The 12198-nt window shown below is 39.9% G+C and overlaps 2 protein-coding genes across 7 annotated transcripts; both read right to left on the bottom strand.

Moving 5' to 3' along the window:
• Window positions 1-1713: 1713 nt before the first annotated feature.
• On the bottom strand, window positions 1714-3929 carry glod5 (glyoxalase domain containing 5). Of its 2 annotated transcripts, XM_046406001.1 has the most exons (5): window positions 3757-3929; window positions 3532-3659; window positions 3003-3158; window positions 2564-2719; window positions 1714-2401 (listed from the first exon to the last, which is right to left on the bottom strand). In XM_046406001.1, exons 2-5 carry the CDS (start codon window positions 3586-3588, stop codon window positions 2267-2269), a joined length of 504 nt encoding a protein of 167 aa, XP_046261957.1. In that variant the 5' UTR covers window positions 3589-3659; window positions 3757-3929; the 3' UTR covers window positions 1714-2266. The 2 variants fall into 2 exon arrangements, with proteins under 2 accessions (XP_046261957.1, XP_046261956.1); XM_046406000.1 differs by having other exon boundaries at window positions 3532-3929.
• Window positions 3930-4300: 371 nt separating this feature from the next.
• On the bottom strand, window positions 4301-10834 carry rlim (ring finger protein, LIM domain interacting). 5 transcript variants are annotated; one of them, XM_046405995.1, is made up of 5 exons: window positions 9836-10573; window positions 9235-9460; window positions 7912-8016; window positions 7708-7829; window positions 4301-7629 (listed from the first exon to the last, which is right to left on the bottom strand). In XM_046405995.1, the coding sequence occupies exons 1-5, from the start codon at window positions 9875-9877 to the stop codon at window positions 6160-6162; spliced, it is 1965 nt and encodes a 654-aa protein (XP_046261951.1). In that variant the 5' UTR covers window positions 9878-10573; the 3' UTR covers window positions 4301-6159. The 5 variants fall into 5 exon arrangements, with proteins under 5 accessions (XP_046261951.1, XP_046261954.1, XP_046261953.1 ...); XM_046405998.1 differs by lacking the exon at window positions 9836-10573 and adding an exon at window positions 10601-10834 and having other exon boundaries at window positions 4301-7829; window positions 9235-9457; XM_046405997.1 differs by lacking the exon at window positions 9836-10573 and adding an exon at window positions 10601-10833 and having other exon boundaries at window positions 4301-7829.
• Window positions 10835-12198: the final 1364 nt, after the last annotated feature.

Below are 12198 nucleotides of genomic sequence, written 5' to 3'. Positions count from 1 at the left end.
AGTAGTGGAATTAAGATGTTTTTGTATTATAGGTTAAGGAACTGTTGTCACTATACAACATGGAAATAAAAAAAACATTTCCTGTGAGTGCAGCATTAAGGAAGGACTAGCATTGTGAAACACTGCAATGCAATGCAAAAGAGCAATAAATTCAGTATCCAGGCAATGGGGAAATCTGTGTTTATTCAACAGTCATTTTGGGGGTTATTATAATGACACACACTCGTTGTATGTTGCAGTACTGGGAAATCTTTTATACTTTAGGAATCTTTCCTTATGATAAAACACAACAAGAGACCAGGTGTGGTTGTGTGGGTGGGTAGGAGAGTACTGTTTCACACTAACATGTAACTGGGTCACCCTGTCACTATTATAAAGGCTATAAGAGCTCATAAACAAAGTTATGGCTGTGCTTTGAGAGTGACAACGCATTGAGGGCAAGGAAACATACTGTATCTCAAGCCCTTACTCAGCATGTATGATTATTAGAATTAATAATGAATATGGTGAAGCAAATATGGGAATATCCAGCATGTCTGATTATTAATCCCATATTTGGCAACATTGATACATGATGCTCAGTGGATTTTGTCCTTTTTCTGACACTTATGAATTTATAAAGCACATCTTTCTGTTTCATTGCCACACAGCGCTTCCTGTATTCACGCGCTGTTGGACTCTTTTCTTTATTATTTTTATTTTTTAAATTGCATGGTAGTTTACACATCTGCTCCCAATCTGCATGTGTCTGGAAGGAGTGTCATAGCTGAAGAAATCTTACAAAAAAAGAAGAAAAAAATCCATTCCTGACAAACTAAATTCTGCCTAAAGATTTTCATATGGTTTCAAAATGTACCCACAAAAAAAAGCTGATCCACATTGTATGTTGTATATGTATTCCAGTATTACACATGTATATTTGGTCGTTTTCTGAAGTCATTATGTATTTGGCTGGGTAGGAATTCTGGAATATCGATTATTCTTAATGCTCTGGATACAGAATTTAAAATGTTAAGTTGTTGTTTTTTGGGTTTGTTTTTTTTTACCAACCAAAGTTCTCATCGTGAAATCACTTCATTCATTATCTATTTTTAATCTCATCCAATTTATGTTTGAGATTGTCCCTGTTGACAGCCCTTTGAACATCTAAACGGAGTATCAACCTGAGTATTGCGTGATGTACTGATGCTATGGGCTCCCTATGTCCCTGGTGAGAACCCTAGTTGATTGGGATGAATTAGCTGTGTTACACTGGAATCTCCTTGTTAGTATAGCACTACGGTCACTGCACATGACTCAGTGGCACGTATCCTAAATTATGGCCTCTGCCCATAATTTAGGAGGGTTTCTTTTGAATAGTGTATATTTAGAGACCTTAGCCAGAGTTGAGGAGAATTATTATATTTTACTGACATCCCATGAATCACTGGTGCTCATTATGTCTCATACTGTTCCTAAGCTGGGCATGATGTGTCCCACGAAGAAGTTCAAAGAAAATCCTGTAGAAAGCAGGAACACAGAATTTGCATATCTAACACAAGTGCCCCGTCCAGCTCAGTGACATTTAACTGCCTGGAAACTCTCCACTACAACATGCAAATTACTACACAAACATAAATATATTCTCTCTCTCGCTCTCTCTCTCTCTCTCTACATATATATAAGGTATATAATCAGTGTGTACTGTATGTGAAATAAATGTATTTTTCTGGCTTTTGTTTTTCACTGTTTCAACTTTATTTGTAATTCCACACAGAATGTTTCTCTATTCAAATTAAGTCATCATTTGATAGAAAAGAAAAAAAACACCACAAAGGAATGGCTTAAGTAATCACAAAGACAACAACAGTATGAAGACACAATGACAAAGACTACTATAATCTAAAGAGTTATTTATACTGTGCTAAATAAAAAAGTAGAAATAACAGAGCCTTTAGCACACGGAAGAACCTTTAATTTTCAGCTTAAAAATCAATGATACTGTGTTCAGTTCCTCTTCACACAGTGAAAAACAAATCTTCATAAGTCCTATGTGGTTATAAAGCTCAACTGCCTGTTCTATGCATAATCAAAATAGCAACCACTAGTCAGCACTGCTACACAGGAACAGTGTCTCTGCACAACCAACTGTTATACACCCTGCTCTGAGAACAGTGCATGTCTTGTTTGAACTACAGTACTTTTAGTCTGTCTAAAAACTTCATATTTTGAACTCTAATTGTGCAATGATTGGATGCATTTACGTGCACAAACAAGGTCAAGAAGATCACTCTGGTGTTAGATGTTTATAGCTTGACACTTCGATGAGATTTTGGTCTGGATCTCTGAAGTAAAGAGAGGTGATGGCACCCACAGCTCCACTCCTGTTCACCGGACCCTCCTCTATCTCAACTCCACAGGTCTGCAGAGGAGACAACAGAAACTGAGAATTTCAGTGGCACCACAATAACAAAATGGTCACAAAATGTGATACACGAAGCTGACTAGAAGTCAAGGAGTTTCAAGAGTAGCCATCTCACAGGATTAAGTCTGATATTAGTAATTTAAGAAATGGGTGAAAGACCTTCAGATGTGCAGCTACTGTGGCCAGAGGGGTGTGGGTGATGAGGCACAGATCTGCAGAGCCGGACGTTGGATGCTTGGCTTTGGGTTCAAACTCCTGACCCACCTCATGAAGATTAAACTTCTGCTGCCCAAATCCCAGAGCTTTACGGTTTCCCTTGAAAATGCAAAGATGGCATGTGCTGGTGAGAAGCGTTTGAAAGCTGAGAAGATTTCCCCTCATGAACTGACTGAGTGAGGAGGGGTGCTATCAGCTGTCACACAATACAAGCCTGCCACCTAGAGGATGTTTTCTCAAACAAAAGGTATTTCATCTTTCCTGATCCCTGTTTAGATGCTGCACGTATAATGATAATATCACTGGAATTATTAAATAATTCGCAACAGTATCGATAACAGTAATAATACATTTAACGCAAGAAGCCCCTTTTTTTGCATACCTTGAAAGTGATGTCCTCCATGCCAAGGACTGTGGTATAAAAGTTCACGGTGTCTGGCACACTTTTCACTGTTAGAACCAAATGATCCAAATGACTAACTTCAACTGGACAGGTTCGTTTGAATTTGACAGCTTCGAGCGTTTGAATGGAGACAGTCTGCAAGAGAAAAGACAAGGCTGAACAGAAGGAATTTAAGGCAGTTTCAACAGCGCCGCTGCGTGGTCAAAGTGTGCAGGGTCCTATAGGCACCTGAAGGGTGAATTCTTATGTATTTACGTCGCAAAAACGTCGTTGTATCCTCGCAGCAAGTTAGCTAACCAAGTAATTGGTTTTCGGATTTAAATTGAATAGCTTTGCATCATATGACGCTTTCGTTATGTCGGCGCTTTGGTTGCTGTGCAGCTTACTGAAACGAAAGTGGCGTTACATTTTAGCAGTTTCAGTTCTTATAAAATAAGACGCGACTTGATAATAGGTTCAACGCTAGCTGTTAGCTGATTTAGCGCGTAACGAAATGGCGTTAATTTACCCGTAGAAAGTTCCTGTTTAAGTGCCACAAGCGAGTCCCAGCTGTCCGAAGCGCCATTTTCGCCGTCGTCTTTCACCAGTCCTTCCTTGTTTTCCCACCTTTGGACTGTGGACTGGCTGCATCAGAGGCTACGCCAGCCATAGCACAGAATAACGTGTTACGATTGCGCCAGACTATGTCGTCTCAACTCAAATTTTCTCTTCCAAAATTCACCAGTCTACATACCCGGCGCCCCAACGTAAAGGGCAATAATGAACAAACTGAATATCACTGGTCAAAGTCGAAATTGCACTCCTTCGTGGTTCTTTGGCTGTGGGCTTTGTTGAGTCTTGTTGAACACCTTAATACCTGCTATTCTAGTAAAGATCGTGTTCGTGAAGGCGGCGTTTATGTTTTTTTTTTTTTAATCTTACAGTTAAATGGAGATTTTCACAAATTCCACCATTGGGGGTGCCAGTGATAACACCTATTCCCCAAGTGCCGGAGTCAGTAACCAAAACAATGACACACACCGGTACGTTGAATGTGTCTAATGTGATGTAGAGCACAATGGGTGTGATCTTCAGTGCTAATAACACTGATGGGAAGGGAAGCCCAACTATCCCCTGCTTGCTCACTGGGGAATCTAAATGGTTGGCATTAGCTTTACTTTTAAAGAAATCCAAACATGAGCTGGCAGAGAGAAATAAAAGTATGTATGGTATACATAATTTGTAATGTGTGCAGCTGGATACAGAATAAAATTACTCAGCAGTACAGGGACAGTGACTTTTTGAGGATAATTTTTTTTTTTTTAATTCAGAGGTTAGTTTCACTTAACACCCAGTTAACATACTGTACTGGGTGGGTCACAGAACAAGGCCAAAACTAAAGCATGGCCTAAGAGGGAACATACATTTCATTTACATGTTTATGCTATTTAACAATGACAACATCTTGCATTCAAACTGTCCAAGAAAGATATCAAACAGTGAAACAAGACGCATACAGGATGGCATTGGAAGTGATGTCATTTTCTTCCTTTAGCCAGCGTTCCTGTTCGACAGTGCTATCAAAACCTATAGAATGTCTAAATAAAATAAAATGAACTTCAACACATTTTTAAAAAGGTAAGGAGTCTTCATTTAAGATTGTATCCATTAGCGAGTTTTTAAACAATAGTATACATTTACATAATGGAATTTCTTTCCCTACTTTCGCTTTAGCATGTATTGCACACTGATGTGGAGCATCTGCTCATGAGGCAGGAGGGTACAGTGGGTGCATACCTCAACTTTCTACTGGATCCTTACTAAGACTGAAGTACAATATTGTGATGTTTTGTTTTGTTTTTTTCAGCCTTGGTAAATGTCCTACACCCAGACCTTTGGATGAATAATTTCAGTTGTCGTTTATACACTGATGTGGACTTACAGGTAAAGAGCTCATATTAAGGCAAATCTACAATTCATTTTAGGTCAATTTCCATTCTTTTCACTCTATGCAAAACCAGCTTGGAGAACATAATTCATTGATAATTGAAGACAAGAAGTGTTCATGGAAAAATACAGGATCACACAAGTCGCTCATGGATGACAGGACAAAGTGACTGTTGTACATTAAAAAGTAAACAACATTTTCATGAAAAAAAAGCAACAATATTCAAATTTTTGACATATCATGCCTGTTAGTATAGTAGTGGGAAAATTCACATGCCAAGAACTTGATATAAATCCAATAGCTACTACCAATTTTGAGACATCCCTAATTTTGGGGATGCATACTCATCAATCATTTCTAATGATTAAGAAAATAAAGATGCTATATGAATCCGAAATAAAATTGCACGTTGCAGAAGTAGGGCTACTTGGTTTTATCTTTCCCCTGATGTCTGTACAACATTTAATAATTTTAAAACAATTTATCACAGCAAGACATTTTGTGATCAACAGAACTCCAGAATAGTTTGTTTCTTCAGATGAATGAAAAAAGGGAGAATACAAATCACACTGTAAATGGGAAACGAGTTACTGTCCTACATCCTTTGAACAACACAATCTTGAAATAATTCTGTGTACACAAATACAACCTATGCTTTGATAGAGTGACAGCAGCCAACACCATCTTAATCTTCATGAGATAATTTACAATCCAAAACCAATTCACTGATACAAATTATGATTCAAAATTATTTTTACAAGCTTATTTACAGCTAATACTTTGAACTGGTCTAACTAAGAAGTGTCCTAATACCCAACTTCTGGTATATAAGGCGCCATTTAGGAGCTAATACAAAAGAGCACATGTGGCTGAAATACCTGCAGATGTGCAGCATTTATAACCAGGGAGTTCTTTATGAGATACAGGTCTGGTTGAGAGCATGGCTTGAGGCAATGAAGGAAACTTCTTGGTCACCACAGATTGATTCAAACATCATGCATTACTTGTGTCTAACTTGGGACTGCAATAATTAATGTCTTGCTAGAAAAAGAATATCTCAAAGTCACTGTATGGACCACCCAAAAACAAACTTTATGATCAAACAAGAGAGTGAACAGTGAACAGTGGAGACATTTCCTCAAAGTCTCTCATGGATTCAGGATATTAGGTCAGTGAGGCTGCGACAAAAGACCTGCAATCTTTTACAAGCTACACCACACTCTCTCGGTTGGCCGATACTAAGACAGCCCTGCGGCAGATGGGGCAAGTGGAGTTTTCGGAGAGCCAGCGATCAATGCAGTGTACATGGTACTCATGAGAACAGGGCAGCTTGCGTAGCTTATTACCTTCTGCATACTCTGTTATGCAGACACTGCAAGTCTTCAAGGCATCACTCTCCCCAAAGTTGCGCATTGAGAGGTTGTCAATCTGCTCTTTGGTCAGCCCTTGGGGCTGGTCCTCGTCATCATCGTTTAGCAGGAAGAAGTGAGCGAGCCGCAGTAAAGGCAGTGAGCTGGGCTCCTCTAGGCTAATGGGTGGTCTAGATCGAGCCCTGCCACCAGAGGCAGGTGGACCACTGGTGAGGCCTTCATCCACATCAGTGTCAGCTGTCCTTTCTAGCATCCCAGGTGCCACAGGCGGCTCATCAGCATCAGCAGTAGAAGTGGCAGCAGGAGTAGTATCTGAGTTGTTGAGGGCTTCAGACAGATCAGCAGGTGTGTTGGCTCCGCGGTTTGAATCTAAAGAATCAGAGTCTGAATCCATGAGGTAGCCGAGTTCACCAAATCCGGTCATAATCTGCCGAATCATAGACTGGAGAGCCATGGAGGTTGCCTCTCCCAAACCTGCATCAGAGATTCTACGAATAGGAATGCGAATTGTGCTGACGTAGGTCCTCACACCAGCACGCTCAGAGCGTGAAAATGTTCTACGAAATCCACCACGTTCACTCTCATAACGAAACGTGTTGTTTGAGTTCTGGGAGCGTGAGCGGGTACGACTAGCAATGCTGTCTCTTTGGTGATATTCGCCTGGACGCACACGACGTACCTGGAGATCAAGCATAATAGTAGGAGGACGGCGCCCTGCAGCGCCCACTCCCCCCGCAGCAGCTTCACCTTCCTGAGATGCAACATTTTGGACCTCTGGGACAGATTCTACACTTGCCATAGATGGCTGAACATCACTGTCAGTGGCAGCTTGCCTGGAAAGAACATGTTGTCGAGTCCGAGAACTGCCCTCCACTTGAGGCACAGAGGGGTTACTGGTGGCAGAGTTGGGGCCTTGTGAGCTGTGAACACGACGTGGATTAGGGAGACCATCTAGCTGATCTAAGTTGAGAGGAGAGCGGCTCCTGGCTATACGGGCCCTGGTCCTGCGTGGTTCTGGACTCCGGCTGCGGGCTCTCCTTTGTCCTCTGCGTGGAGAAGGAGAAAGTTGGGGTTGTACTGGCGGGGCAGCAGGCGAGCTAGGACGTTCTCCTAAAATCTCTTGTGAAACAACCTCTTCTAGTACAGGATCTGGTTCCACTATGACAGCCAGCTCCTCCACAACTGGTTCTTCCACTACTTGTGTCTCCAAAGGCACCGGTGGATCAGCACTTGCCACTACTTCTTGACCTTCTAGAGACATGTCTGAAGCCTCTTCTGGAGCCTCCTGTTCCCCTTCAGCAGCTTCCTGCTGTTCAGACAGGTTGCGGTTCACACTAATTTCCAAGCTAAACCGAAAATCACCACTGTTTGGGTTGGTCTGACTTACAGCCCGCCATGACTGGTTTCCACGATGACCAGTTCTGGTCGTGTTGCCTGTGCGCCTCACTGTGTTCAGCCAGTCCAATAGACTGTCCCCACTGGTAGGATCCTCAGAGTTTTCTGGTGGTTCTGGAAAACAGCAGTGTTTTTAAGTGAAAAAAATCATATCTGAATTTGACCAAAGAAAAAAAATAAGAAGTGGCAAACTTACCAACTGGTTCTTCTCCTCCTTCCGTACTGGGGGTGTTATTCTGCTGTTCTGGGCCATCTTTGATTTGCTGAAGTCTACTAAACAGCTCATCCTCTGTTACCTCTCCTGAAAACAAAACATTACAAAACAATAAAAACAGGCCATTATTAAAAAAGACACACAAATTTTGACAATCCATACATTCCTTTCTTGAGGGTTCTGGAGCATCATTGTAAGCTGGAAGGAAGACATTGCAGGTGGCTGAGGAGTTGAAAGCTTGACTCATTTTCTAATTTATGCATAGTCAGCAGTGGGACACACTGTAGCAGCTACTTATGTGACAGGTAGAGAACTAAAGCGGAAAAAGAAAAAAAAAACATGTACTATATTGCCGAAATGTGTATGTGTAGAAATAGACATGTTAAAAAAAAGAACTGATGTCGTTTTGTACTGTATTAGTCCATAGAGCTGTTTGATTTTCTTTGAACACAGCAACAGGACAATACTGAAAACCACCACACTTACCAGGGCATGCCATTGTCCATTCAATGCCCTCTCTTTGCAGGGTGCTCCTCTAAAGGATGCTCCAAACTTACATTCCCCTTGCCACTGTCCTGGGGCAGAGACGGATTGGACGTCTTCAGTAGTCCGCAGTTTTTCCATTTTGAGCGTAGTGACAAATCCAAAACTAGAGGCAGTTACCTAAGCTTAACTTTAATCATAAATTCTTATTCAATTGGGCAAGTAGGAAACATGAAAAGATTTATCAATAGGACATAAGAATATGAAATGTTGATCTCATTAACTAAATGATGATTGCAAAGTTTGCAACTGCAAGCCTGTAAAGCATCCTGAGGCACTTCTTTGTAGGGCTGGGTAGTGTTATAGAAAATATGATAAGCATTATTATCCGAACCTTTTCTACACAAGAAGTATTTAAAAGTGCAATAATCAAAACAGGGAACATCTATCAACTTACAACACTGGAGCATGTTTTAATTTAGTAATATTTTGTTTTAAGTTTGTAAATGTGTATTTGCTCTTTTTGGTTTACTTTTTTTGTCTTTCAGTACAGCTCAGACTAAGCATAGAAAAGGAGAACAGATAGAAATCAATAGCAATGAGCATTTAATTGTTAGACGAAAACTTTTACACAAAAAGAAAAGGAAATTAAAAGAACGGAATCCTATGTCACACACACTTACAAGGACCAGTTGCTGCATCTTTTTGACAAACATATATTTTAAGGAACCTTGAATTGCTTAAAATTATACAAATACCAGCAATTCCACAGTCAAAGATTACTATCACAAGACTGGTGTAATTAAATTAAAGGTTTATTACCTGGGGTGCCCAAAAGATTGTTGTCTCTCATAAGACGATAGTCCTCATCACTGAGATTGTTGACAAACTGATAGAAGGCCTCCTCCCTGCCCAGACGGTCCAGCTGTCTTCTGCGCTGTGACCCTGGCTGGTTACTGCCACTCTGCTCTAAACTGTCAGACCCTTCCATTGATTCAGAAGGTCGGAAGGTCGGGGATGTTCTCCAATCTTCAGCAAGATCCAACTGCTACAGAAAATAAAAACAAGATTTATTTTACAAACAGGTGAATAAGTCGTGTTTATTGTCTTTACATCTAAGACCTAATATAACTTAGAATCCGAGTAGTCTTAATAGTATAATGTAACAGGCTTTCGCTGCCAAAGACACATGAAAATGTGTCACGGACGAGTGAGGGTACTATCAACCAGAGAAATTAACATCAATGAAAAATACGAGTTAAAACAGAGCATCAAAAAAAACAACCAAGTCTCTGTATGTGAACACCGACCCAGCTAGTGTTAGCATGGTTTTCGCCCCCTAGTTACAGAGCAAACTGATGCTAAGTTACTATAAACGCTTCACTGGCTAACATAGCTAATGCGTCTGTCGTAATGTACTTTCCCGAACACACTGGAAAAGGTGACTGTCTCTTGGCCTTGTCATCAACTAATCTGAATCATTTTAATGGTCCTACAGGAAAGCAACATGTTGGTCAAAGGACAGATAAAACAAAATGGCCATCTTCTAGCTAACATTACGTTAGCTTGCTAGCTAGCTATTAGCACGGCACACGGTTGCTAACACTAACAACTTCAACCATTATAAGTAAGGATGACCACTGTGTTTGTTGTAATACCCAAGGCTAATGGTCGGTGTTAGGGTAAGTGTGCTGCCATTTGTCTCCCCGAGTCAAAACAACTTTCGTGAATGACCAAACAACCCTGTTGGTGTTGCGCTTTTAATACGCTACAGCTAGTTAGCTTTCATTATAGCTACCGTTAGCAGAGTGGCTATCTACATATAATACCAACGGGATTTTTAACCTTAGCTAACGCTAACTTAGTAACTTCGTGATAGGTGTCCTCACCAACATTACCTAGGCGTAAATTACTATTCTGAAAAATATCAGTGATATTAGAAAACATGGCGTGAAATGGGTGCTTTTGTGGTTTACTATTATAATGAACATTCACAAAACACGAGTTTCAGTATAATACTTGGACGATACTGAGACCATCGCCGCAAGCTAACTAAGCAATCGACGTCAACCAGTGACGTTCACAACCAATACCAAACCAGAGCAAACAAGCTAAAATGAGCTAGCTAGTGAAAATAAACATAATCAAAAGGAACATACAGTCTGTCGCCAAATCCATGAAACATTACCTTTTCAGTGATGTTAGTAGCAATGTAATCGTAAACCCCCGTTGTTCTTCTATTATTCTTTGAAAAACGGCTCAGTGTTTATCTAAGTGCGATTTCAGGCTTCCATTTTCTTTCTTTAAGCAAGACTACAATAATCTTCCGGAAACTGATAGAAAACAACCGTGTGTTTCCCTCAGTTCAGCCTCCCAGGTAGACCAAGCCACTGCAATAACAGTCACAGTCCTAATGGAGTGGAGTTATGTCTGCCAATCAAAGCGAAGGAGGCGGTGTGAGTTGTACGTAGCCTGGTAGGTTTGACTGCCTTAAAGACATTACGCAGGGAAAAATTCCATTGTCAGAAGCGCACTAGAAAAAGGATGTTTGTTTGGAAGGCACTGCTCAACTGTAGCGTCACGATGTGGTTGTAAACGTAAATACCTTTAGCTTATGCAGAATTCAGGTTATAGGACATACAGTAGATCTACAGGCAGCTAGTGAGCACAAGAACGCTCCCACATGAACACACATACACACATTAAAATGGTTAGTTAGAAATTTGCCAAAGAAGTATTCACCAAAGTGTGTGTGTATATATATATATATATATATATATATGTATGTATTGCGTTTTTTGATATTTTAAAACTGAGGTTTGTTTTCCTCTCCTACTAATATGACTGAGAAAAAACTTTGCAAAGCCAATTTTTTTTTTTACTGTCTTAGGCTAATAACTTGATGTCAGATATTCTGTCTGTTTGTGTCAGTAACTTGTATCAATAATAATCATTAACTATTAGTAATCTAATGAAATTAATTTGAACGTACAAAACAGTATAGGCCTATAAGAATAACAACACAAAAAAACACAAACCTGAAATCTGTTGCCTTTGACATGTTAATGTATATTACAGATAATGATGTTTAAGACATAATATTTTTACCTGTTTAAATGAATTTGGATTTTCATATGAATATAAAATCATCATCCCATGTTGTCAAAGTGGATTTTTGCTTTTCACTTTCTTTGCACATTAATATCAATGCAAGGCAGAAATTGTTTGTGTTGTAAATGACTTAAAACCAGTGAAATAAAACCATCACACTGTGTATGCATTTACAATTCATCCAAGTGAAAACACAAAAACAGTCCAATAGTGGAGTCAAAGAAAATATATCTTTTTTTTTTCTTTCTTTTTTTTAAATAGAAAGGACACTTAGAGGCATATAGCAGGCCCGAGACTTTTGTGTGGGTGGAGGTGGGACAGTAGATACTGCAGCATGCCAGAAGAGACACAGTGGTGACCCTTTGGTAGTAGGTGGCATCCACTTACAGACGATTTACAAGCCAGTATGGAAAAAAAAAAGCTCCCAACCACTGCTAGGCAGTTTTTGAAAGTCTCTGCAATGTCTTAAAGCAATTGTTCTAACAAAAAAATGACTTACTTAGCAATAACATTATGCCATATAGCTGAAATGAACACATCAGATTAGTCTGTAAAGGTTTGTATTTCAAGACCTTTGTTTCTTTTAGAACTACCTTGCCAGCCAAAGAAAACGTCAGTTCTCTTCACACAGTAAAAATGAGTGGGCTACATATTACAAATATATGCAGAAATAGA

Source organism: Scatophagus argus, chromosome 12 (assembly GCF_020382885.2).
Source record: "Scatophagus argus isolate fScaArg1 chromosome 12, fScaArg1.pri, whole genome shotgun sequence".
NCBI lineage: Eukaryota > Metazoa > Chordata > Actinopteri > Scatophagidae > Scatophagus > Scatophagus argus.
The sequence above is the reverse complement of the archived record's forward strand: the minus strand, read 5'-3'. Positions and strand labels throughout refer to the sequence as shown.